Source organism: Thamnophis elegans, unplaced genomic scaffold (assembly GCF_009769535.1).
Source record: "Thamnophis elegans isolate rThaEle1 unplaced genomic scaffold, rThaEle1.pri scaffold_178_arrow_ctg1, whole genome shotgun sequence".
NCBI lineage: Eukaryota > Metazoa > Chordata > Lepidosauria > Squamata > Colubridae > Thamnophis > Thamnophis elegans.
In genome coordinates this window covers 25,255-50,404 of record NW_022473648.1, presented here as the reverse complement: position 1 = coordinate 50,404, position 25,150 = coordinate 25,255, and the positions used below count along the sequence as shown (strand labels likewise).

General features: G+C 47.8%; 1 protein-coding gene across 1 annotated transcript; it reads right to left on the bottom strand.

The window, feature by feature from the left end:
* Nucleotides 1-16,748: 16,748 nt before the first annotated feature.
* On the bottom strand, nucleotides 16,749-20,793 carry LOC116523346 (waprin-Phi3-like). Its single transcript, XM_032238446.1, has 3 exons — nucleotides 20,663-20,793; nucleotides 18,908-19,042; nucleotides 16,749-16,971 (listed from the first exon to the last, which is right to left on the bottom strand). Exons 1-3 carry the CDS (start codon nucleotides 20,757-20,759, stop codon nucleotides 16,961-16,963), a joined length of 243 nt encoding a protein of 80 aa, XP_032094337.1. The 5' UTR covers nucleotides 20,760-20,793; the 3' UTR covers nucleotides 16,749-16,960.
* Between the last annotated feature and the right edge of the window lie 4,357 nt (nucleotides 20,794-25,150).

Here is a 25,150-nt window from a genome sequence, read left to right as displayed (position 1 = left end):
GGGTACTTGAGAGACCGCCTGCTGCCAATTACCTCCACCAGACCGATTAGATCCCACAGAGTAGGCCTCCTCCGAATTCCATCCACTGGCCAGTGTCGACTGGCGACTACCCGGAGGAGAGCCTTCTCTGTGGCTGCTCCGACCCTCTGGAACGTGGAGATTCGCACCCTCACCACCCTCCAGGCCTTCGCTGGCTGGGGAATTCTGGGAGTTGAAGTCCGGACATCTTCAAGTTGCCAAGGTTGAGAAACACTGGTATAAGGTCTCCTGCCTTGGGGAAAGAGTTGGAGTAGAAGACCTCCAAAGTCCTTTCTGGCCCTAGGAGTCTAGGAGACTGCTGAATTTTCCTTCAAGGTTGGACAGTGGCCGGAGGGGATCCTGGGCTCAGAGCTGGAGCCATCAAACCACAAAGCCAGGAGTGACTCAATGTTTGTTGCCCTGGCAACAGTTAATCTTTACAAGAACCTGGTGACTGCTTCCCCCTCCACTCCCCGGCCCCCTCCTCCTGCTCCTGTCCCACCACATTCCTCAGCCAGCCCCAGGGAGGAGGGGGTCATTGAGGACAAAAGGAGGGGACACTCAATGGGCACCTTTGCTTTCCAAGCAAGCCAGAATCCCAGCCTTTCTCCCTGCAAGTCACTCATGGCTTCTGCAAGAGAATGTGGGACCCAAAGCTGCCACAGGAGAGACTCAGGGAGGCCCCAGGAATAAGCCTGCTTGGACTAGATACTCCAGGAAGCCCTTCTCTAGTGCTCCAGGACCCATGGTGCCCAGCTCCTTCTCTGTCTGGAGTGAGCTTAAATCCCCCTGGTTCCCACCAGCTCAACCTCTTCCACCCACGGAGGCTGTATGCAATGTGGTTCCCCCCTCCCAAAGTTTGAAGATACCAGGTTTGAATCCTAACTTTTAGTGGGACAATGTGGAAGCGATGAGATACTCCTATTATTATTATCAACATTTAGTACAGAGACAACGCATTTTCATTGTCTTGGCTCACCAACTGCTTTCTGCAGGGGGGGGCTTCTGCCAGTGGCCAAGCTGAGCCTCATCCAGTCCAGAAAAGCCCAGATCCCCTTGAGATGGTTCAATTGCTACCACACCAAGGAATTCCATACACTCCCAGTCCTCCCTCTGGCCTCTCTGCTGGTGACCGGATGGATCCTGGAAGCGGAAGGATTTCCCAGCTACTCTACTTCCATCTGAGCAACCATGGAAGGTTGATCCAGGAGGTTTGACTGGCTGCAGTGGTAGATCCCCTGAATCCAGTCCCTGAGACTGCTGGCTGAAAGGATCAGAGGAGCAGGTGATGGGCACAAAGATCGCCCCAGATCCTACATGGGAATGGTGTCTTGCCCTGAAGCCACCAATGTGGTCTTCTGTGGGACTCTAGTTCTCACTGGGGCTGTTGGCCACTGGGGATGGAAAGGATGAGGGTTTGGTCCCTCAAGGCGGCCTGGAAGGGGCCAGGCAGAGAGAGAGAGACCACTCTGGAGCCATTGCTGCCCCCATCCTCAATTTTATAGTTCTCAGGTGGCTTCCAAGGTGCCCTTTGGTGCCACCATCCCCTTGGAGGAGCAGGAAGGGGACTGAGATGGAGAGGAAGAGGAGGACATGCAGAAGCTTCGCCTACAAGCAGCCAAGAAGGACCCAGACGGCCAAGGACTCAGGGACAGACGCTCCTCACCTGAGGGATGGAAGGCTCTGTCCAGAAAATGGTGATCCTGACCGAGTGGCATGGGATAACCCAGGTCTCCTCTGCTTTTGGCAAACCACTGAAACCCCTTTCCCCCCACTCTGTCCTTCAGGCCGTTCCCTGGGTCTCAGGGCAGGGCAGAAGCTCTGGTTAAGGAGCTCAAGAGGAATGAAGCCATGAAGGTGTGATTGGAGGTCCACCTGAGAAACAGCTGGAGCTTTGATCTCCTCCTTCGGACCATCTTCTTCTCTGACCATGTCCTGCAAAGCCTACCCCTGCTGATGCAACGTGGCAGCCAAAGGGGGCTGGCTGTGGGTCAAGCACAGGAAACCCCCCTCCCTTCCCCAGACCAGGTCCCTCATGCCAGATCCCCTGCCTCACCTGCACCCAGAGGGAGGTGGGGGTATCTGCCCTGCACTTCAGTGACCTGACTCTCCATCGGTCAGATGTCCTCCAGATGTTCTGGGGGCTGCGACTCCCAGAATCCACAGACTGAATGGGATGGGGGCCTTGAGTGTGCTGGAACAAGCATGCCCAGACATGGATGGGGAGCCCCTTCCGGCCTTCATTCGTTGCTTGCAGAGGCTCCCCCCGATCCAGGGGCTATTAAAGAGCTTAGAACTTGGTGGTTTTCTTGCAGATTAGGACCCAAACTAAGTAATATCATCATCACCATCAGCTAACACTGTTGATGTTCCCTAGTTGGGTCATGAAATGCCTGCCAGAAAACAGTCCAGCTCAGAGAGCACCAAGGACCCCACAATTCAAACCTGAGCTACAAATGTTCCCCTTCGTTCACAAAGGAGCTCCTGGCAGCTTCGTCCAAGACCCCTGTCCCCCCCTATACTCACCCAGGCCTCTTGCACCCCCTTGGGCATTCTGCACTCACCTTGAGCTGAGACCATGGGCCCCATCATCCCCAGCAGGATCACGCCGAGCAGGAGGAGGAAGAGGCTGGCCTTCATGGTGCTGCTCAAGAATTCAGCTTCTTTCCAGGACTGGCAGAGCAGGAATATAAAGGGCTCCTTCAGGGTGGGGGGGGGAGGGAGGGAGGGGCGAGACCAAGGTGCGCTTTGCTAATGACTCAGGCTTCACCCCCCCCCTCCCAGGAGCAAATGCGTGGGGCTGGCATCCTTGCCCGAGGCATTCAGGCCCCAGACACGCAACCTCCTCCTCCTCCATACACAGCTGCAGCCCAGCCCGTTCTGCGTCCCCCGCCACCTTCGCCACCTGATGGGTCTGCAGAGTTTGTGTCAATAAAGTTCTCCCGCTGGCAGGCTGCCCGTTGCAGGAATCGAGGCACATCCTGCTTCCTCCCTCTGCAGAGAATCCCTGGGGGAGCCTCCCTGCCCCACCTGCCCAGAAGACGGGCTATCTCCCCTGGCTGAGCCCAGCTCGGAGAGCTTTCCCTGGCTTGCATCCTCTCCATTCTGCAGATGGACAGAGTTGGAAGGGACCTTGGAGGTCAACTAGTCCAACCCCCCCCCCAAGCAGGGCTCCAGGGGGGCATCATAGCTGCGTGCCGCAAAAGGGCTTTTCAAAACACAGCTGGACTTTCTTGGTTTTTTCCCCTTGCAGACATTTGGCTTCTCATCCAAGAAGCTTCTCCGGTTGAGAAGTTCTGAAGTGAAGAAGCTTCTTGGATGAGGAGCCAAATGTCTTCAAAAAACCAATTTAGCCTTTGAAAAGCACTTTTGGGGCAACCATGACTGAGAATCCTTAAGAGCCGAGGTGGCGCAGTGGTTAAATGCAGCACTGCAGGCCACTTCAGCTGACTGTTATCTGCAGTTCAGCGGTTCAAATCTCACGGGCTCAGGGTTGACTCAGCCTTCCATCCTTCCGAGGTGGGTAAAATGAGGACCCGGATTGTTGTTGGGGGCAATATGCTGACTCTCTGTAAACCGCTGAGAGAGGGCTGAAAGCCCTATGAAGCGGTATATAAGTCTAACTGCTATTGCTATTGCTATTGGTTGTGTAGTGGAAGTGTTGGGGTGAAGAGAGAGGGAGAGTGGGAGAGAAAGAGAAAGAGAGAGAAAGTCACAGGAAGGCTGAAAGAAAGAAGAAAAGGAAGGGAGGGAGGAGGGAAGGAGGAAACGAGAAGGGAATGAGAAAGGAATAAGAGGAAGGGAGGAAGAGAGCCGAGGTGGTTAAATGCAGCACTGCAGGCTACTTCAGCTGACTGCTAGTTCTGCAGCTCGGCTGTTCAAATCTCACCAGGCTCAGGGTTGACTCAGCCTTCCATCCTTCCGAGGTGGGTAAAATGAGGACCCGGATTGTTGTTGGGGGCGACATGCTGACTCTGTAAACCGCTTAGAGAGGGCTGGAAGCCCTATGAAGCGGTTTATAAGTCTAACTGCTATTGCTATTGCTAATCTCCATGGACACATAGCTGCATGTTGCAAGGATGGCAAGACCAGAGATGGCATAAGGGCACCCCAACATGCCTGTCTCCAGGCAACCCAAGAGGCCGAAAGGCAGCGGAGTCTGCGTGTGGTGGGAGAACTCTGAAAATTGGAAGACCTCAAACCTCGCCCTCTACAAAAACACTTCCTTTGGGCCCCATGCGTCCTTAGGCTGGATTTAGAGCACCACAGCTTGTGGTGGGAACACAGTTTATGAGCCTATGAGAAACCTGGCATGGCAGGTGTGAAATGTCCCTGAATATTTATGATCAGGAAAAGTAGAGGCAGCCCATCCTGGAGGCTGCATGGACATATCCGCACTGGCTTCCGGCAATAAAACCAATGTGGTTTATCGATTCTTTATAAGTCTCCTATAAAAGACCTGGGAAGTGTGCAGTTTACTATTAAGCCTTCTGTGCATGCGCAGAACATGAAAAGATTACTAAAAACCACTGGGGAACTGATTTTGGGGGGGGGGGGGGATTGACCAGCCTGGGTGGCTGCTGGTTCTGCAACCGAGGCCAAATTACTACCACTGGTTCGTCCGAACAGGTGCAAACTGGTAGCAACCCACCTCTGCTTACCATCATTTGTTTAATGCCCATTCGGAGGTACAACGGCACTGAAAAAAAGGACGTTTTTCACACTTACGACCGTAGCAGCTTCCCCCACGGACATGTGGCAAAAATCCAGCCTCTCGGCCACTGGTTGATATTCATGATGGTCAGTGTCCTGGGGTCACGTGATCCCTCTTACGACCTTTGGACAAGCCAAAGTCCACGGGGAAGCAGATTCACTTAATAACCGTGTAGTAACTTCACACTTGCAGGGATTCACTTAACACAGTGTTTCTCAACCTTGGCAACTTTAAGTCCTAGCTGGCTGGGGAATTCTGGGAGTTGAAGTCCACAGGACTTAAAGTCGCCAAGGTTGAGAAACACTGACTTAACAACTGTAGCAAGAGAGGTTTTAAAATGGGGCAAAACTCACTTAACAACCCTCTTGCTTAACCAAGGAACTATTGGGGGACAATTGTTGCCATAACTTGAGGACTGCCTGTAATTGTGACAATCCGAATTCTTAATCCACCGTGATTACGCTTAAAAAGGAAATCTCAAACGGGCAGTTTCTAAAGCTCAAAGAAGGTTTGGGTTTTATGGACTCCTTTAGCCTTTGAAAAGCACTTTTGGGGCAGTGAACCTTTGCAAAATGCTAGCACGAGACACGTTGCTTGTTTCAATGCTCACCTGGAAGAAAGCACAGCGGGAGAGAGAGAGAGAGAGTCTTCCTCGGTGCGCTTGGCTAATCAAATTCCGCTCAGGTCACTCGGTTCGTTGTTATTGTTTACTTTGTGGTTCAGCACCCAGGATCCCGTTGTTTGAGTTGGGCGGCCCCGTAAATCCATTCAGTAAATAAAGTTAATCATTTAACCAATTCCCAGGCTGGCCTCACCTTCTGCCATCTGCGTGCGTGGCCTTTGACGGAGATGCCAGGAGGTCATATCCAGGGGCGGGTTGCGCACATGCACGAATGCACGAGGGCACATGAGCAAACCGGTAGTTTAAAAAAAACATGGAAACCCACCACTGGTCGTATCTCTGGGGCAATGCTAACCGCAGTGGCTCTCTGGGTCCCAAGCAAAGAGGAGAGGCATTTCCTTTTTCTAAAAAAAAAGTTTTTTATTTTTTCATTTTCATAACAAATAACCCCGTGTATACTGTTACATAACCAATATGTTTAATATTATTAAACATTAACATCAATTTGTCTTATCATCAACCCCCAAAAACGATTATTGGCTCCTCTGCTCTCCATACAATGTATTTGTACCCTGTCCATCACTTTCTTCTCCCTCTCTCCTCCTCCCTAACTCCTTTCTTCCCTCTGTCATCCTTCTCTTCTCTACTTCCCCTTCCTCTCTTCTTCTCCAGAAGAGGCATTTCCAGCCCCCGTTAGGGAAGAAAAAGAGGCACGGCTGAGGTCTCCATGGTAGCAAACCCTGCAGAGGAAGGTCAAGAAGCTGAGTAGCCAAGTTTCCATGAGAGTTGGAGGGGACTTTGGAGGTCTTCTATTCGAACCCCTTGGTCAAGCAGGAGAACTTATACCATTTCACACAATCTGTTCTTAAAAACCTCCAGTGATGAAGAGCCCATGATTTCTGAAGGCAACTTCTGTTCCACTGATTAACTGTCCTCACTGTGGGGAAATTTCTCCTTGGTTCTAAGTTGCTTCTCTCCTTGATACGTTGCCATCCATTGTTTCTTGTCCTGCCTTCTGCTGCTTTGGAAAATAAGTTGACACCCTCTTCTTTGGGGCAGTCCCTCAAATACTGGACCACCACTATCTTGTCCCTTCTACTCCTTCTTTTCTCTAGACTGGCCAAACCCAAATCCCCCAACCATTTCCCACTTTTCAGCCTCCAGTCCCCCGATCATCTTTGGTCTTCTCGGCACCCTTTCTAGATAACCACAAGGTCTTCGGGCAAGGGGTCAGGAGAGCCATCTGGCCCAAAGGTGCTTTTCAGAAGGCAGCTGGAGTTTCTTGCTCTGTTTTCTTCTGGAAGACATTTTGCTTCCCACCCAAGAAGCTTCTTCAGGGAACTGAAGGTCCATCTGCCTTTTGAAAAGCTCCTCTGGGACAACCGTGACCTGGATGATGATGGAGACTCTCCATGGACAGAAGGCAAGCTGAATTCTGCTGGGCCTGTCCAGATGCAGCACAGACCAAGGGGGATGGGGAGAAGGGGGCAGGCAAGGAGGCTGCAGGCCTACAAGTCAAGAAATGAAGCCAAGGGCTGATAGCACCTTGGAGAGCTGCTCTCTTTGAGAGATCCCATTCCCCTGGCTCCACCTCTTGAACCCTCTTTGAGAGGTGCCCATGGTTCAACAGAATAAGAGAGTTGGGAGAGACCTTGCAGGTTATCTAGTCCAACCCCACCCCACCCCCCATCCCCACCCAAGCAAGAGACCCTACACCATTTCTTACATATGGCTGTTCAGTCTCTTCTTGAAAGCTTCCAGTGATGAAGCTCCCACAACTTCCAAAGGCAAGTTCTCTTCCATCAGTTGATTGTTCTCACTGTCAGAAAATTCCTCCTTATTTCCAAATTTCTCCTCGGTCAGTTTCCATCCATTATTCCTTGTCTGGCCTTCAGGGGCTTTGGAGAATAGCTTGACCTCCTCCACTCTGGGGCAGCCCCTCAAGATCCTACCTTGTCCTCCCTGGTCCTTCTCATCCGTAGACTAGCCATGCGTAGTTCCTGCAACCGTTCTTCATGTGTTTTATTCTCTAGTCCCCTCATCATCCTGATTTCTCTTCTCTGCGCTCTGCTCTTTGTAGAGTCTCAGCCTCTTTTTTATACTGTAGTGACCAAAACTGGATGCAGGATTCTAGGTGTGGTCTTACTAAGGCTTTTAGAGTGGAATTGGTACCTGGTAGTGGCACTTTGATTGCTCCTATTTAGCTAGTTGTCCACTGAGAATCCTCTCACAGTCCCTGCTACTACTACTGGTTCCAATAGATACATATAGGCCAGTGTTTCTCAACCTTGGCGACTTTAAGTCCTGTGGACTTCAACTCCCAGAATTCCCCAGCCAGCTCCGCTTAAAGTCGCCAAGGTTGAGAAACACTGGTATAGAGAAGGAGAGAAGAAAGGAGGGAAGGAAGGAGGGAAGGAAGGAGAGAAGAAAGGAGGGAAGGAAGGAAGGAGGGAACGTAGGAGAGAAGGAAGGGGGGAAGGAAGGAGGAAAGGAAGGGGGAAAGGAAGGAGAGAAGGAGAAAAGAAAGGAGGGAAGGAAGGAAGGAGGGAAGGAAGGAGGGAAGGAGAGAAGGAGGGAAGGGGAAGGAGGGAGGGAAGGAAGGGGAGTAGGAGAGAAGAAAGGAGGGAAGGAAGGAAGGAGGGAAGGAAGGAGGGAAGGAGAGAAGGAGGGAAGGGGAAGGAGGGAGGGAAGGAAGGGGAGTAGGAGAGAAGAAACGAGGGAAGGAAAGAGGGAGGGAGGGAAGAAGAAGTAGGACCATTGTAAGATAAGATGGATCTATGGGATGTTAAGAAAGCAATCTTCAAGTATATTGTTAACAGTAGGGAAAAATTGTTATAAATACATATTATTAATAACAGTTATGAGATTATATAATTGTGAATGTATATATGAAATTGATAAAATAAATAATAATAATAATAATAATAATAATAATAATAATAATAATAATAATAATAATAAAAAAAAAGAGAAACACTGGTATAGGCCTTGGGTGCAGCCCCAAAACAGATGGAACCAGGCTTAACAGCAGGGACTCGGAGTGGGATCTTGGAGTCTTAGTTAAAGGGGCCAGCCGTGTGTGGCAGCAGCCAAAAGGGACAATGCAAACCTAAATTGCATTAACAGAGGATGGAATCAAGAAGCCCATGTTTTCTTCTATGAGAGTTGTTCTTCAACACCGCTGGCCCCATGCCAGAAGGGTGCGGACGATGCACCAAGGGAGGCCTCCATGTGTGTGAAAGTCTGTGGCTCAGAACTTCCATGCTGGGCATTTTCCTTCCTTCCAGCTGAGCCTGGCTTGTCAAACTGCAGGGGGCATCTCTGGAATCACGCAGGGCTCTTGATTTTTGACCTTGGGGTGGGGGGGTTCTTGTGTCTTGGCTACTTCGAACGCGTCACCTGAGGCCAAGGTCAGGGAGGTCATGTGTCTTGGCAGAGCCGGAGCCCTGGATTGGCCGGGAGTCAAGATTTTGACACGCGGTGCTTCTGTATAAACAGCCTTGTGTACCTGATGCTGAAAGGTGTGTCCCCTTGCGCCCAGGAGGGGAAGGGGGCAAGCAAAGCCCGGGCACTCCCAAGGGAAACAGGAGGTGGGAAATTCCAGGGGAGGAGGAGGAGGAAGAGGAGGAGACCTAAAAATAAAACCTCCCAAGGACACAGAAGGGCACAAGGACACCTTTGCAGCTGGTTCCCCTTCCATGTTTACACAAAGACAAACATCAGCTTATCAAGATGGTAATAATAAATACCAGAGCGCAGCATTCCCAGAAAGTGGGGGAGAAGCCATAGGTCACTCTCACCTCCACAGCCCAGGGGCATCATGTGCCCAGAAGGGCCGGTGTAATATAAACCCAGGTACCCGAACTTTGCAGCTGTTCCCGAACGCAGAATCTATTCCTGAAAGAGCCCCTCCCTCTCCCCCCCCCAGCCAATTCCTCTTTCCTGGCTCCCCCAGACTCTTGCTTGGGGCTGGGGGTGGATGGGAAACACCAATGCAGACGTCCACTTCCTCGTACAGGCAATCCCCGACTTATAAACACGAATGAGTCCCATGTTTCCAAGACAGTCGTTAAATGAGTTTTGTCCCGTTTTTAGGAACTTTTTCACCATAGTTGTTAAGTGAATTACAGCGGTTGTTAAAAGTTATTTGCATGGTAGAAGGCCTCCAACTCTGGAGAACTGCACTCAAAGTCCTCCACACCAAGGCGAGAAATTTACAAAATTAAAGTTACTAGAATAGCGGTTGAAGTTCCTGGTGTTTTCTGGATCTTGCTGGTTTAGTGACGGCACTCAGCACCAGTTGAAATGTGGAGGGAGGGGGGTGGATTCAGATACCCCTACCTCTAGAGCAGTGTTTCTCAACCTTGGCAACTTGAAGATGTCCGGACTTCAACTCCCAGGATTCCCCAGCCAGCGAATGCTGGCTGGGGAATTCTGGGAGTTGAAGTCCGGACATCTTCAAGTTGCCAAGGTTGAGAAACACTGCTCTAGAGATTCACCCCACTCCTGCAGCTGCCCCACCTCCCCCACGTGTCTTTTTGTGGGGGGAGGGCAGCCACCCAGTGCATCCATTCCCTACTGGCTGCGTAGGGACCTCTGGGAGATCAAGAACAGCATCCTAGAGATTCTTCCATTTTTCACCAGAAGTTGCTATGAAACGTTGCCCCAAAACCAAAAACTTTCTTTCCTGGTTGATCTCAAATATTTTGGTCTCAGGACCCCTTCACTTTCTGAAACATTATTGAGGGGTTTGGGGTTTAGGTCAGTTATATCTATCAATATTTAGAATGGAATGGAATGGAATAGAATAGAATAACAGAGTTGGAAGGGTCCTTGGAGGTCTTCTAGTCCAACCCCCTGCCTAGGCAGGAAACCCTTCACCATTTCAGACAAATGGTCGTCCAACATCTTCTTTAAAACTTCCAGTGATGAAGAAGAGAGGGAGAGGAGGGGGGAGAGGAGGAGAGAAAGAAGGAGTGGAGAAAGGAGAGAGGAGAAGGGGAGAGGAAGGGGAAGTAGAGAAGGATGACAGAGGGAAGAAAGGAGGCAGGGAAGGGGAAGAGAGAGGGAGAAGAAAGTGATGGATAAGGTATAAATATGGTGTACGGAGTGCAGAAGAGCCAATAATTATCTTAAAGATCATTCAAATGAGAGATATAAACGAGACTGGAAAAAATGGATTGACTATATACAAAATAAATATGGGACCAAGAAATTCCAGTTAGCCTATGCTTAAGATCAGAAATGATTTAAACTGTTAAAAGTTAGTTCAGCAAGAAGAAGCTAAGGTCAATGTAGAATGTCATTAATTTCTTTATTTCTTTTTTCTCAATAGATTTTAGACTGTGTTAGTTAAAATCCATACCGTGTATGGGTTCTGGGAAGTCGGGGGGGGGGGGAAGGAGGAGGGGGTAGGGGGTGGAGGGAGGGAGGGGCATACAAAAAATTGTACTTCGATGTTTTAATGATTGAGGAATGTTGAAATATTTGTGTTTTTTTTTAAAGAAATAAAACTTTTGAATGTAAGAGCCAATAATTGATTTTGGGAGCTGATGGTAAGATGAATTGACGTAAACATTTAATAATACAATAGGATATTGGCTATGTAATAGGATACATGTGATTATATGTTATGAAAATGGAAAAATAAAAAACTGTAATTAAAAAAAAAGCTATTCGCACGGTTGTTCAGTGAATTCCCCATGGACTTTGCGCGTCAGAAGATCGCCAAAGGGCAGCCCTCAGCCTTAAAGAGTCCCTTCTCTTCCCAAGACCTGGAAAGCCCCCACCCGCCAGCTGACGGATACCTTCCCCTCACCGGGACCCTCCGGCGCACCCTTCCTTCCCTCCCCGGCATGCAGACCCCTGCCCATGGATGCCCTCCTTTCCTTCGCTGGACCCAACCCGTCTCCCCCGCGGCCCCTCCGGAGGTGGAGCCCTCCAGCAGCCCCCGCCCTCCCTGACCCCCTGGGGTGGCTCCAGCAGTGGTGGGGCAGGGGGAAGGGGAGGACGGGACCCTTGTTCCGACCCTTGGGGCGGCCAAGACCCCGTGCTCCGAACTGCTGGCCCGTCTCGAAGGCGCTCGCTCGGGGTGGCCGCCCAGCTGCGGGGTACAAACGGCCCGGCACCTCTTCATCGCGCCCGGCTGGAGCCTCTTGGTGGTCTCTCCCCGTGGGAGGTGGGGGGGGGCAGAGAAAAGGGAGATGGAGGAGACCCCTTAAGGGAGGGGGGGTCAGGGGGAAATCCGCCCGTCTCTGCTCGAGATTCGGAGTCTCCGCCTGCGGGGAAGGACGCAGCACCCGCTCGCCTTGGCACTGCGGCGGAGGGGCTGCGGGGTCCCGGCCGACCCTGCTTCTCTCACCCGGCGTCTGTCACAGCCCGCCTGCAGCCCCCCCCCCCTGCACCCCCTTGGCTGGGAGGTCGGTTCCACGTGTAAGATATTAAAACTTTCTGAGTTTCTGCCACAATTTCCATTCCACATTTCCCATCTTTCATACTTTTTTCCTAAAAGGGCGACAACTTGTGACGCCCCATCAAAGCATTCAAAATGCACTCAAAGACATTTAGGGAAGGGGAAAAATAGGGGAAAGAAAAGCAGCTTCAGAAATAAAGCAAACAATCTAAATGAAATACTTTGGGTCCATGCTCTGAAATATATTTGGATCCAACTTTCGTGTCAGTTCTCTGCTTTTAGTAAAATGCGCGTTAGCATTTCAGATTCCATTCAGATGGAAGCAAATTCTCATTAAGTAGGTTAAAACTTGTACAAATGCAAACAAAATCTTTCAAAACCATTTCTTTTTATATAGGTTTAGTTTAACATCTTAAACCTCAAAGCTTTCCCAGAATAAAAAAAAAAACAAAAACAAAATTATATTCAGAGCAGAAGAAAATATAAGGGAAAGGAGAGGAGGAAGGAAGGAAGGAGAGAAGAAAGAGAAGAAAGGGGGGAAGGAAGGAGGGAGGGAAGCAAGGAGGGAAGGAGAGAAGGAAGGAGAGAAGGAGAGAAGAAAGGAGGGAAGGAAGGAGGGAAGGAAGGAGAGAAGGAGAGAAGGAAGGAGGGAAGGAAGGAGAGAAGGAGAGAAGGAAGGAGAGAAGGAAGGAGAGAAGGAGAGAAGAAAGGAGGGAAGGAAGGAGGGAATGTAGGAGAGAAGGAGGGGGGAAGGAAGGAGGAAAGGAAGGGGGAAAGGAAGGAGAGGAGGAGAGAAGAAAGGAGGGAAGGAAGCAGGGAAGGAGAAGGGAAGGAGAGAAGGAGAGAAGGAGAGAAGAAAGGGGGGAGGGAAGGGGGAAGGAGGGAGGGAAGGAAGGAGGGAAGGAAGGAGAGTAGGAGAGAAGAAAGGAGGGAAGGAAGGAGGGAAGGAAGGAAGAAGAAGTAGGAATGTTGTAAGATAAGATGGAGTTATGGGATGGTAAGAAAGCAATTTTCAAGTATATTGTCAAGTGTAGGGGAAAAATTGTTATAATAAATACATATTATTAATAACAGTTATGAGATCATATAATTGTGAATGTATATATGAAATTAATAAAATTTTCAAAAAAAAAGAAAAGAAAACTAAAACAGCGAAAGGCAAAGCTACGTGAGCAGTTCACCCATTTGCCCCCCCCCTTTCTCAGACAGAAGGGTAAAGGGAAAAAATTGTTAAAGGGAGCAGAAAAGCCGCAAACCTCCTCCCCCCTTTTCCTGCTACTCACTCTTCAAAGAAAAAAAGTCCTTGAGTTAACAACCAGAGAGAACAAGGGGGAAAAATTAATAGCCCACACAGGAATCTCACGCCTTCCCCCCCCCCCCCGGCACTCTGTATTCTCTCAACAAAATAATTTTCTCCATTTCTTTAAGAGAAAGGGAATCACCGTACATTCACACCAACTTTTTACTCCCAACATTTGCACTGCAATCAAACTGAACCAATTTCCCATGTAAAAAATCCCATTTCATGCAAACCAATCATTACAATCATTTCAGGTCTAGAAACAATTACACACAAACATACACACACACATATACAACCCCTACACACACATTTCCAGCCTGTGGAGATGAAATTCCTTGTTCAATCTGCAGATCATTCTTCAAGTAGTGGGAAAATTCTGGAAGTGATTTTAATCAAAAATGTGATTTTGGGCCCTAATCACTGCCTGTTTCACACAGCTTTAAGCCCAAGCTGAGAATATTTTTTCCCCCACAATTTGCCGACGGGCCAAACATATCACACTCAATTCAATCCCATTCAATTCTTCACACTATTATTATAGATGCACATTTAAGAATTTTTAACCGAAATCACATCAAATTGTTAAAAGTCAAATTATCAGAGTCTTTCCATTTAGACAGCCTTTACCCTTTTTTATTCCCGGCTACACCCTGGGTAGGGAAAAACAACAAACTTTTCTTCTTTATTCTTAGTTCTGTCAGAATTTTCTGGCTCTTTTGAGAACTGTAAATTCTCAAGATCTTTATTACACTGCAGTATTTCTTTCCTTCTATTCCTAGGTCTTCACATAACAGCATAAGCTAACCATATCTTCTTTGGTCAGCCCCAACGTATTAGTCTATTTACAATTCAGGATTCTTCCTAATTATTTTAATAACCTCTCAATTTTACTTGAGGTTACACTAAGGTGACCAGACGTCCCGCTTTTGGCGGGACAGTCACGATTTTTAATAATTTGTCCCGTGTCCCGCAGCGTGTTCAAAAAGTCCTGATTTTCCAAAAGAAAGAAAACAATTTTAAAAAGAATGCCGTTAAAAAAAAAGTTTTTATTTCTCTGAAGTGTCATTCCCGATGTGGCCTTTACACCCATTGTTCTATCTCCTCAAGCACTTGATTGTTGTTACATATTTCTACCCCGGGGGTGAAATCCTCTATCTCTCTTGAATCTCCCAGCAGATGCTGGCTTCTCTTTAAAGATGAAGATATATGGAGACCCTCACACATTGTTTGCACCTGCTTTCACGCAGATTTGAACTCCACTTTTCTTTTTAAAGACAACTTTTCAATGTGTCCCAGTGGGCTAACACAGCCCTAGTTTTTCCTCTAGTTTCAAACAGTAGTTCCAAACTACTTAACCCTAGGTTTAACACAACAACTACAATTTATTTATTTATTTATCAGACTTATATACCGCTTCATAGGGCTTTCAGCCCTCTCTAAGCGATTTACAAATTTTTTAGCAAATTGAGTCAGCAACTTGCCCCCACAGTCCGGGTCCTCATTTCACCCACCTCGGAAGGATGGAAGGCTGAGTCGACCTTGAGCCGGTGAGATTTGAACCGCTGAGCTGCAGATCACAGTCAGCTATAGTGGCCTGCAGTACTGCACCCTAACCACTGCGCCACCTCGGCTCTTCAATGATTCCCCATTCTCTTGAGAGTTTCCCTGACTATGGTTTCCTGAGGCTCTCAATTTTACGACCACTCCAAATCCACGCACCAGTCCGCTCCCCTTCAAGCTGGCCTTCCCCCTCGCGGGAGTAAGGAACCACAACCTTTCAGGTCACTTGCTCTGGACTCACTAGTGTTTCCAGAACACAGTCCAGCACACACACACACACACACACTGCCGCTATTGAAAAACCTCCCACAATTGCTCTCCTGACCACCCAGGTACAATTGCATGTTTCCCTCCCTTCCTCGGGGCAAAAGTTTCTTACCTGGGTCTGTGCAGGTCCTGGGGTTTCAGTTGTTGATTCCTTCTCTTTCCTTTTGATATTGCAGACCGGAGCTGTCAATTTAGTTGGCTCGGGGCCCGCAACTGGAAGTTAAAAGTCTCAAATAACTCTAGGCAGTTGAACTCAACAGGCGTGCCCCCAGAATTACTGAGGATCACCCGCAATTGAAGCCCTCAAGCCCCACGTTGGGCACCAAGATCGTGAGATGTTAAAACCCAATTTTTACGCTCACAATTCAAAAGACGAGCCTGGTTCACAATTCGAAAGTTTTTTTTATTGCAAAGAAATTGAAAAAGCGGTTGCAAGCGAGGCCTCCCAGATTCTTCCCCGTGGCTTGAATACTAGGAGCGCAAAGACAGACTTCAAGTAATACAATTTATACCTTTCTGAATCCTTATGCCTGACGCCTAAAGGAGAAGCCCTCCCCATTTCCAAGATCATTCTTTGAGGTTAATTCGCATTTCAAGAGGACCGCATCGGTTTTCCTGCAGACTTCCCCCCCCCCTTTTTTTCCCCTTATCTGTGTTTCTTTTGTTATTTCCATTCAGGCGGATGTTACCATCTCACCAACTGGTCTGCTTGTCTGTATTTCAACGTCAAAGGAATTTTAGCAAGTCACCCTGTGTTGACTTTACGGCTTATATTTCTGCTTAAATTTACAATCAAGAAAAACAGCGCCAAGAGTCTCACACCTTTGTGTTACATTTTGTACTTTATATGAAAGAACAACTTATTATTTATTTCCTTCACACGGAAGCGGTGCCATCCAGTCCCGTCCCCCCCCCCCCCCGGCCTTTTATGCCCGCTTGCCCTCGGCTGCCTTTTCTTTCCGGAACCAAAGGGAGCATGAAACGATGGGGATTGTTGTCGTTACTTTGATCTATAGGTTCTTCCCTCCAACCGTCATGATTCTGGGCAGCTGGCAACAATTCAACAACAACAACAACAACAACAACAGACAGCAGACGGCAGGAGAACAAAGGACGGCAAAGAACAATAAAGCAATTTCCAGAAGAACAGCCATCAAATACGAGGAGTGTTTGTGTGTGTGTGTGTGTGTGTGTGTGTGTGTAATAGGGGAGGCAGGGGCGGGGCACACTGGAGGGACTTTGGAGAACAGGCCCTTCAGAGAAAGGGGGCTGTGTGCCCTTCCTCTCTTTTAAGGGGCACCCAGGGCATCTATAAAGACCACCTAGGGATGCGGTGGCTAAGATGCTGAGCTTGTCGATCAGAAGGTTAGTTCAGCGGTTCGAATCCCTAGCGCCGCATAATGGAGTGAACTTGTGAAAAATGCAAGTAGAAAAATAGGAACCACATTTGGTGGGAAGACCCAACCAAACTCAGAGAACATAAGGACACCCTCCCCCCTTTATCATCCTCCTCTACTTCCTTCTCCATTCCACAACCTCTGCTTCCTTCTAGGATTGATGATGTTCTTTAGGAGCAATGAAACATTAAAAAAAAAACCAACCAAGCTCAGAGAGCACCATGGACCCTACAGCCATAACCCTCCTCTTCCCTCCTCCTCCTCCACCTCCTCTTATCTGCAAACCCCACTCCTTTCTAGCACTGAAGATGCTCCCTAGTTTTGTCATGAAATGTTTGCAAGAAAACAACTAAACACGAAGAAAGTATCAAGGACCCCACAGTCTTCCTCCTCCACCTCCTCATCCTCTTTGCAAACGGCTCCCACTTTTTGAGAAAAAGCCAGTAGCCACACCAGAATTTTCAATGCTAAATTTATTGGAGGAAGCCTCATCTTTGGAGTAATGGACTTTGTCCAGCCCGAAGCAGCTGGTGGGAAGGTGGCCAGGAGTCAGGAGCAGGGAGGCCAGAGAGGAATGGACCTTGCAGCAGGAAGGCTGGGCTGGATGTGAGGATCCAGGACAGGTGAGGGTGGGATGGCGGCTTCCTTCATCAGGTCTTGGGGCTCCTCAGAGAGGTCCTGGGGAAAGAGCAAAGGGGAGATGAGAAGGAGGAACAGAAGATGCATCTCCTCGGGAATGGGGCTTCTTCCCCCGGGTCCACAGAAGGTCCCTGCGAATGGAATGCAATGGCCCAGAGTCCTAGGAAGGAGGAGCCATCCCAGAAGAGTAAGAGGCAGCAGATAGTCTGGGAGAAAGAGGGTGAAGACAGCCTCTTCTTAATAGTTCCCAGAGAATGTTGCGGACTCAGATGGTAGAGTCTTTAATCTGGCAAGATTCTGTCTATAGGTGTTGAACAATACCTGGAAGAATCACCACGTCAACTCCTAAATAGTTCCCAGAGTATATCCTTGGTGTAGATAGGAGGCAATTTTAGCATGGCAAGATTCTGTCTCTAGGTGTGGAACCACAAAAATCTAATTAGAAGAATTGCGACCTGTTTTTCTGGACTTCTGGGAGCCTTCTGGCTTTGAGGAAATAAATAGAGCCCTGTGGCCCCTCCAGTTCCTCTGGGCCCTCCTGGATATTAGGGCCACACCTGGGATGAAGTGTGGTCATTCAGCTTCCCGTTCTGCGAGTTGTGGCCCAAAGTGTCCTCACTGGAGAGGCCCTGCCTGGAGTGAGGGTCCGTTCCAGAGCTCCAGCTGATTATTCTCTGGGTCCTCGGAGGCAGAAGGGGGGGGGAGTGGTGTCTTATTCCTGTTCCAATGCAGGAAGAAGAGGGGTGAAGGACGCCCCTTCTGTCTCCTGGGACGTCCCTTGGGCAGCTGGAGAGGTTGCCCTGCAGGAAGAACGAGGACTGGCTGAGGAGGAAGATTTCCTCTTGGAGGGAGATAAGCCATTCAGAAACGTGAATAAATAAATCAAGGAGAACCCGCTGGGTGAGTTCCTGGTGTGCGGTCAGAGTGTTTGCAGCCGAGAGGAGCTCTGGGATAAGGCCAGGGCTGCCGGTTCTTTTCTGGCTGGAGGCAGACTCTGCCAAACCTCAACACCGGCTGTTGCCAGGAAGGAAAGCCCATAACAAAGGAAGAGGGAGCTCCAGGGGCCATGAAAAGCTACAAAACCAGATGGGAAAGAAAGAAGAAAGAGAAAGAAAGATGGTGGGAGGGAAAGGAAGGAGGGAGGGAGGGAGATATAAAGAAAGAAAGGACAGAAGGAAGGAAACAAAGAGAAAGAAAGAAAGTAAGAAAGAAAGAGGGAGGGAGGGAGGGAGGAGCCGGGGAAGGGAAGGGAGGGAGGGAGAGAGAAACAAATAAAGAAACTAAGAAAGAAAGAAGGAAAGAAAGGACAGAAGGAAAGAAAGAAAAAGATAGAAAGGAAAGAACAAAAGGAAGGAAGAGAGGAAGGAAGGATGTGAAAAAAGGAATGAAGGAACGAAAGGAAAGAAAGAGGGAGGGAGGGAGAGAGAGATAAAAAGGACAGAAGGAAAGAAGGAAAAAAGAAAGAAAGAAAAAGATAGAAAGGAAAGAAACGAAAGAAGAAAGAGAGGAAGGAAGGATGCACAAAAGAAAGAAAGGACAGAAAGAGGAAAGGAAGGAAGAAATAAAGAAAAAGATAGGAAAAGACATAAGGAAGAGAGGAAGGAAGGATGTGAGGACAGAAAGTAAAGAAGGAAAGAAAGGAAGGAAAGAAAAATAAAGAAAGGAAGGAAGGAGGAAAGAAAGAAAAAGTAGAATAGAAAGAACAGAAAGCAGGAAGGATGAGAGGAAAGAAAAGAAGGAAGGAAGGAAAGAAAAAGGCAGGAAGGAGGAAAGAAAAAGTAGAATGGAAAGAAGAGAAAGAAGGAAGGATGAGAGGAAGAAAGAAAGGAAGGAAGGAAAGGAAGGAAGGAAGGAAGAAAGAAAAGAAAGAAAAAAGAAAGAAAAAAAAAAGAAAGAAAAAGAAAGAAAAAAAAGAAAAGAAAAAGAAAGAAAAGAAAGAAAAGAAAGAAAGAAAGTCTCACAGCCTTCCCCTTACCTGGGGAGAAACACTCCATGGCGCATCCCACCGGGCAGCATTTCTTATTCCCTGTGCAGTCGGAGTCGCAGGCGCATTCTTTCTCACAGGGATAGTCAGGCGGGATTTTGACCTTGGGACACTCGCCCGGCTTGACTGCAAAAACAGAAGAGGAACACTGAGAGGGGACCCTTCCATGTGTGTGGAGCTCCATTTACACGAGTGGCGAGCACACAGCCTAGTTTTATATAAATAAATATAGTTTACTTCAATATGTACAGCAGACAAGATAGTCTAACACGAGCAACATGAGGTAAATCAACCAAGGAAAAGCATCATGAGGTAAATCAACCAAGGAAAAGCATCATGAGGTAAATCAACCAAGGAAAAGCATCATGAGGTAAATTACAGAGCACACAGGCGAAAAAGGCGGGAAAAAAAGGGGGAAACTCTCCCTCCACACCCACAGCAAACAATCACGCGGGAGATTGCCTCACGCCGGAGCCAGCCCTCTTCAACCAAGTAACCACAAGTGTGCCTTGTCACTCATTGTACAACCCCACTGCTCCCGCTGCTAAATTTAAGAACATCGTCAGTGCGCTTTGAATTGTGTTTGTCAGTCAGAGCGCCGGCCTTAAATAACTTTTGATGCGATGCAAGTTAGCATTAGTGTTTTTCGTTTGGATACGTTCTGAAGTACGTAATTTGCGTCACGTAAAATGTGCATCACATCAAAAAGTATTTTAAGGCCGGCGCTCTGACAGACAAACCACAACTCGAAGCGCACTGACGACATCTCCTCGAATGGTGGCAAAATGTTTGCAACCAAATTGCCAAGCTTGGAGCTCAAACCAACAGCACAACTGCCAACGCAAGCGACTAATATTCAAATATATTTCATTTGACAACGTTTCTGACCTCATGTCCTACCTTCTGGGTGAGAGGTGTGCACTAGAGATGGGTTCAGGTTCTAGGACAGTGTTTCTCAACCTTGGCAACTTGAAGATGTCCGGACTTCAACTCCCAGAATTCCCCAGCCAGCATTCGCTAGGGTTAGGGTTAGGGTTAGGTTATTCTAGGAACTATTCTGGACCCTTTCTTGATCAATTTTCTTTGCTACCATCTAGTTATTGTGTTTTGTTTCTGCTCAGTAAAGATAATCTGCTTGCTATTAAAAATAATTTTGGTTGCATTGTGAAGTGACCAAAAGTTTCATGATTTCCATTCATCTGGCAAAGGCTTTTGCAGCCGACCTTCTCTGAAATTGATTAACAGAAATTAACAGAATAACAGATTATTATTATTATTTATTACATTTATAGGCCGCCCAATCCCGCAGGACTCTGGGCGGCTTACAAGGCGACGAAAAAATAAAATAAAAATAAAAATGAGATTTGGAATGGACCTTATAGGTCATCTAGTCCAATGTCCCACCCAAGCAGGAAACTTATACCATTTCTGACGGACAGCAGTCCAGTCTGCCCAGCCGTCTTCTGTTCAATTGGTTGATTGTTCTCACTTAGAAAATTCCTCCTTATTTCCAGGTTGAATCTCTCCTTGATCAGTTTCCAACCATTGTTCCTTGTCTGCTCTTCAGGTGCCTTGGAAAACAGCTTGACCCCCTCTTCTCTGTGGCAGTCCCTTAAGTCTTGAAAGACTACTATCATGTCTCCCCTGGTCCTTCTCTTCACTAGACTGGCCCAGTTCTCTCAACTGTTCTTCATATCTTTTAGCCTCCAGTCCCCTCATCATCTTTGTTGCTCTGATGGTGCTTACCTTTTGAAGGACAAAGATTTTGGGTGGTCTTTACTGTTGACAGTTGAGTGGAAAGAATGAGGAGACCAGCTAGGAGCAGAAGAATCCAAGGTTTCATGATGCAGCTGAAGTCCAGTTTGAAGTAGCAAGGATTCTTCGGCTCAACTGTATATTTCTAATCTCACTTGGTCAGGGGTGGTTCTGCAGGGAGGGCCAAGTGATGCAACATCCTATGATGGATTGTTGGCACGTTGTGTGCAAGAATGGGGCGTATCCAGGAGAGGAGATCTTTGCGTGAAGCCAAGTAGAACTTGCCGTTGGTCAATCTGGCCTTGGTCAATCTCTTGACCTTCCTTGTTCTGTGACTTGACCTGCTCTGGGCTTTCCATGCTTTGCGTGTCAAAGTTCTCCAAGGAGATGTAAGACAGAAGGAGAAATTTACAGTGACTTACAGTTATTGCAATAATGGTTGAATTTCCTACACTACTGGATCATGATCATTTGGTGTTGCCCTTCGGTTGAGTTGTGTCCTGAATGAAGCCGGGATGAAGTGAGGAATCCAGAGCAGGTAGATGGCCTCCAACTCTGGAGAACTGCACCCTTTCTGGGCCAAAGATCACCCTCAATTTTTCCTGAAGGGGCCAATTGTTTCATGCCGCCCCATTCTTACTAAGGCCAGAGAGGAGACTCATGTCTTGCAAATGAAGGTCAGCTCCTTGGAACCATAAATGGAAACGTTTGTGTGGAGTCTCGCAAGCAGATATGAGGCTGTCCACCACAAGAGCAGTGTTGGTTCAGCTGCTCTGGTGTTCTCGGGGATAAGAGTTTTTTAAGACAGAGAGGGGGACTGTAGGAGAGGACCAAGCAGAGCTGGAAGGTGGAATTAAATGCATGATCCATGTAGAATCATTGCATTCCCAAAGTCCAGCACTCCTTCAATTTAGTCGAGCCTTATCAAGCACCAACTTAGTGCTGACTGTTAGTTGACTAGATTCTTGTATATAGGCTATAATAATAAAATCTCTGTGCGCCAATTCAACAGATTTAAGTGGCATAATAGCAGCGTTCCAGTATCTCAGGGGCTGCCACAAAGAGGAGGGGTCCATCTATTCTCCAGAGCACCTGAAGGCAGGACTAGAAGCGATGGATGGAAACTAGTTGAGGAGAGAAACAACATGGAACTAAGGAGGAATTTCCTGACAAAGCAGTTAAGATCGATGCTTTGGGGTTTAAAATATCAAAGATTCTCTGAGGTTGTTACAGGGGAAGACATCCCAAAGAAACAAGGGAAGGCTTCATTTCACCTGCTTGCAGATGTGGGCAGACTGGGAAGTCTCCCTACAGATGGCCTGAAGGTCTTCCCTCACCTGTTGGGTTCATCTTTCCCTTGGGCCTCTTAGCAGGAGAAGGTCTTGAGGTTCACATCCTACATTCTTGGTTGAAAAAACAAGTTGGATATTAACCTTTCACTATTTGCACTCATTCCATAAGAACATTCCTTGAGTATTGTCTACCTGGTGTATTTTGTACCTGCTTGAAGTACAAACCTGTTTGCTGAGAAATTAAAAAGGCCAGGAGTGTGTGTTGTTGTCATGCTGTTGACTACCGGGAAGAGTGACCAATAAGCGGAGGCAACTGGAGGGGGTGGTGGTCCAGCTTTGGTAAACATATTGCCCACCCAAAACACGTACAATGGATAGCCCATTTCCTTTGGGGGCAGAAGAAAGAACATATTGGCTCTGGATGGACAGTGGAATGTCCCATAGATAAATTAGAAAGAGGACTGCTCTTGAATGGCTGCGAGAGAGGAACTGGAAAAAGGTTTTCCTCTGTCATTTCACCAAGATGTTTATTTTGCCATGACGGAAAATAGCGCACTAGCTGAAGACACCGGAGAGTTTTCAAGGATAACCTCATGTTTGCAGAATTACAGAGATCCCAGTCAGAAGATGACCAGAGCATGAGTGAAACTCTTCAGTGCCTCCTGCTCCAGGTGAGATGGCCTTAGATAAAAAAGTTGGACCTCAAGGGTCAAGTGGGCTTGCTGTTAACGTACCTGCCTCCCAACAGCGTTGCAGCAGCCCTCCCCTCGCTCCTCGAGTCAGTAGCTGATCTGGCAATTGAGTTTCCCAGGCTTATGGTTCTGGGGGATTTCAATTTGCCTTCGCTCGGTGAACACTCTGATGGAGCGCAGGAGTTCATGGCTTCCATGACAGACGTGGGCTTGACCCAAGTAATTCGCGGCCCGACTCACTCGGCGGGTCACATGCTCGACCTCGTATTTCTCTCGGAGCAGTGGAGTTGTGATCTTGGTTTGAGGGGTAGCGAGATCTTACCCCTGTCATGGTCGGACCACTACCTACTGAGGCTTGACTTTCGGAGACCAAACCCCCACTGTAGGGAGGAGGAACCGATTAGGTGGTTCCACCCCAGGCGACTTATGGACCCTTTGGGGTTCCAGACAGAGCTTGGTGTTGTTCCTGATACCCTCGCCCGCAGTCCGGCGGAGACTCTGGTTGCTGCTACCATCTTTCAGTAGCTCCAGAGGCGAGGAGCCAAGGTGGCGCAGTGGTTAAATGCAGCACTGCAGGCTAACTGCTAGATCAGCAGTTCAGCGGTTCAAATCTCACCGGCTCAGGGTTGACTCAGCCTTCCATCCTTCCGAGGTGGGTAAAATGAGGAGCCGGATTGTTGTTGGGGGCAATATGCTGACTCTGTAACCGCTTAGAGAGGGCTGAAAGCCCTATGAAGCGGTACATAAAAATCTGCTATTGCTATTGCTATTGCTTGGAATTCAGCAATGATTCAGCAAAAATCCTACAATGTCTATAAAGATTCTCAGTCATCCAGGTTGTCCAAAGGAAGTCAGAGACAAAGTCAGGGGGCTGAAGAAGCTTCTTGGATGAGAAGCGAAATGTCTTAAAGAAAAAAAAAAAACAAGGAAGTCCAGTTGCCTCTTGAAAAAGCCCCTTTGGGACAACTTCCTGTAACGTTTCCTAGTTTGGGTTGCGAAACGTCTGCAAGAAAACAAGCAAGTTCAGAGAGAACCAAGAACCCCTCATGTCAACCGCGAGCTGCAAAGATTCTCCTTTATTAGTACAAAAATGTCCACTCTGGTCTTCCAGAAGAGTCCAGGGGTTTTGAGCCAGGCCCTCATAGGCAAGTACCGTAGGTATGTCCAGCCAAAGAAAGGGAAGTATTATTAGAGGTGACATGGGAGCAGTCTTCCAGTACTTGAGGGGCTGTCATAGAGAAGAGAAGGTCAGCCTATTCTCCAGAGCACCTGAAGGCAGGACAAGAAGCAATAGATGGAACGACATCAAGAGAGAGGAAAGAAACTTAGAACTAAGGAGAAATTTCCTAACAGTGAGAACAATTAATCAGTGGAGTGGCTTCCTTCCAGAAGTTGTGGGTACTCCATCAGTGGAGGTTTTCAAGAAGAGATTGGACAGCCATTTGTCCAGAATAGAATAGGGTCTCCTGCTATAGGCAGGAGATTGGACTAGAACAAGGGTTCTCAATCTTTTCTTCACCACAGATGCTCTTTAAATATCTTTTGTGGCCACGGACCTCCAAGACTAAACTCAAGATTTAAATCATAACATTTTTTCCAGCTTTCACAGACCCCCATTTGATGACCCAAAGTGGGACTGCAGACCACAGGTTGAGATCTACTGGACTAGAAGATATCCAAGGTCCCTCCCAACCTTAACTATTCTATCTTCTACAGCCCTATTAGGAGCCAGAGTTGATGCTATCCAACTGAGGCTTTCACAGTGGCGAAGCTGCCGACCACTATGGAATATGATTATAGCCCTGTCTCGTTTGCATGTATGTCGATGTCTAGAGCAGGGCTCTCCAACCTTGGCAACCTTAAGACTTGTGGACTTTAACTTCCAGAATTCCTCAGCCAGTGAAGCTGAGTTGAAGTCCACAAGTCATAAAGTTGCCAAGGTTGGAGACCCTTGACCTTGTTGACCCAAAGTGGAAGGAGTTGCTAACACTGCAACTTGAACATTAGGCCTAATGAAACATGATCCAGTTCTAAGAACTCCAGGATTCTCCAGTACTTTGGGTTTTCTGCATAAGCCGCTCAGAGTCACGTATATGAGATGAGAGGCTCTGGCTACAAATTTATGAAAAGTAGATGTACAAGATAGTTAGTACCTAATTCATCAGTAGTATTAGTGAGAAGGATCTGAGTGTTTTGGTAGACCATTAATTAATTATGAGCCAACAATGGGCAGCATTTGCCAAGGCCAACGCAATCTTGAGATGCATGAACCACAGTCACAATGTGAAGGTCACTATTGTGTTCCCCACAGCTATCCATGGTTGGGAAACTTGGTCCTTAAAATATCAAGACAGGAAGAAAATCGACTCATTTGAGTTGTGGTACTGGAGAAGGCGCATGCGTATTCCTTGGACAGTAGAGCAACAAGTAAGCATGGAAGCGCATAACTCCATACTTGTTACTGGAAGGGAAAATCATTCAACTGCGTCTCACTC

Coding starts and splice junctions, on each gene's coding strand:
- LOC116523346 (XM_032238446.1), bottom strand. CDS start 20,759: ATGAAACCTTGGATTCTTCTGCTCCTAGCTGGTCTCCTCATTCTTTCC. Junction 19,043..20,662: donor AAATCTTTGTCCTTCAAAAG/GTAAGCACCATC, acceptor CTGTTTTTGCAG/TCAAGCCGGGCGAGTGTCCC.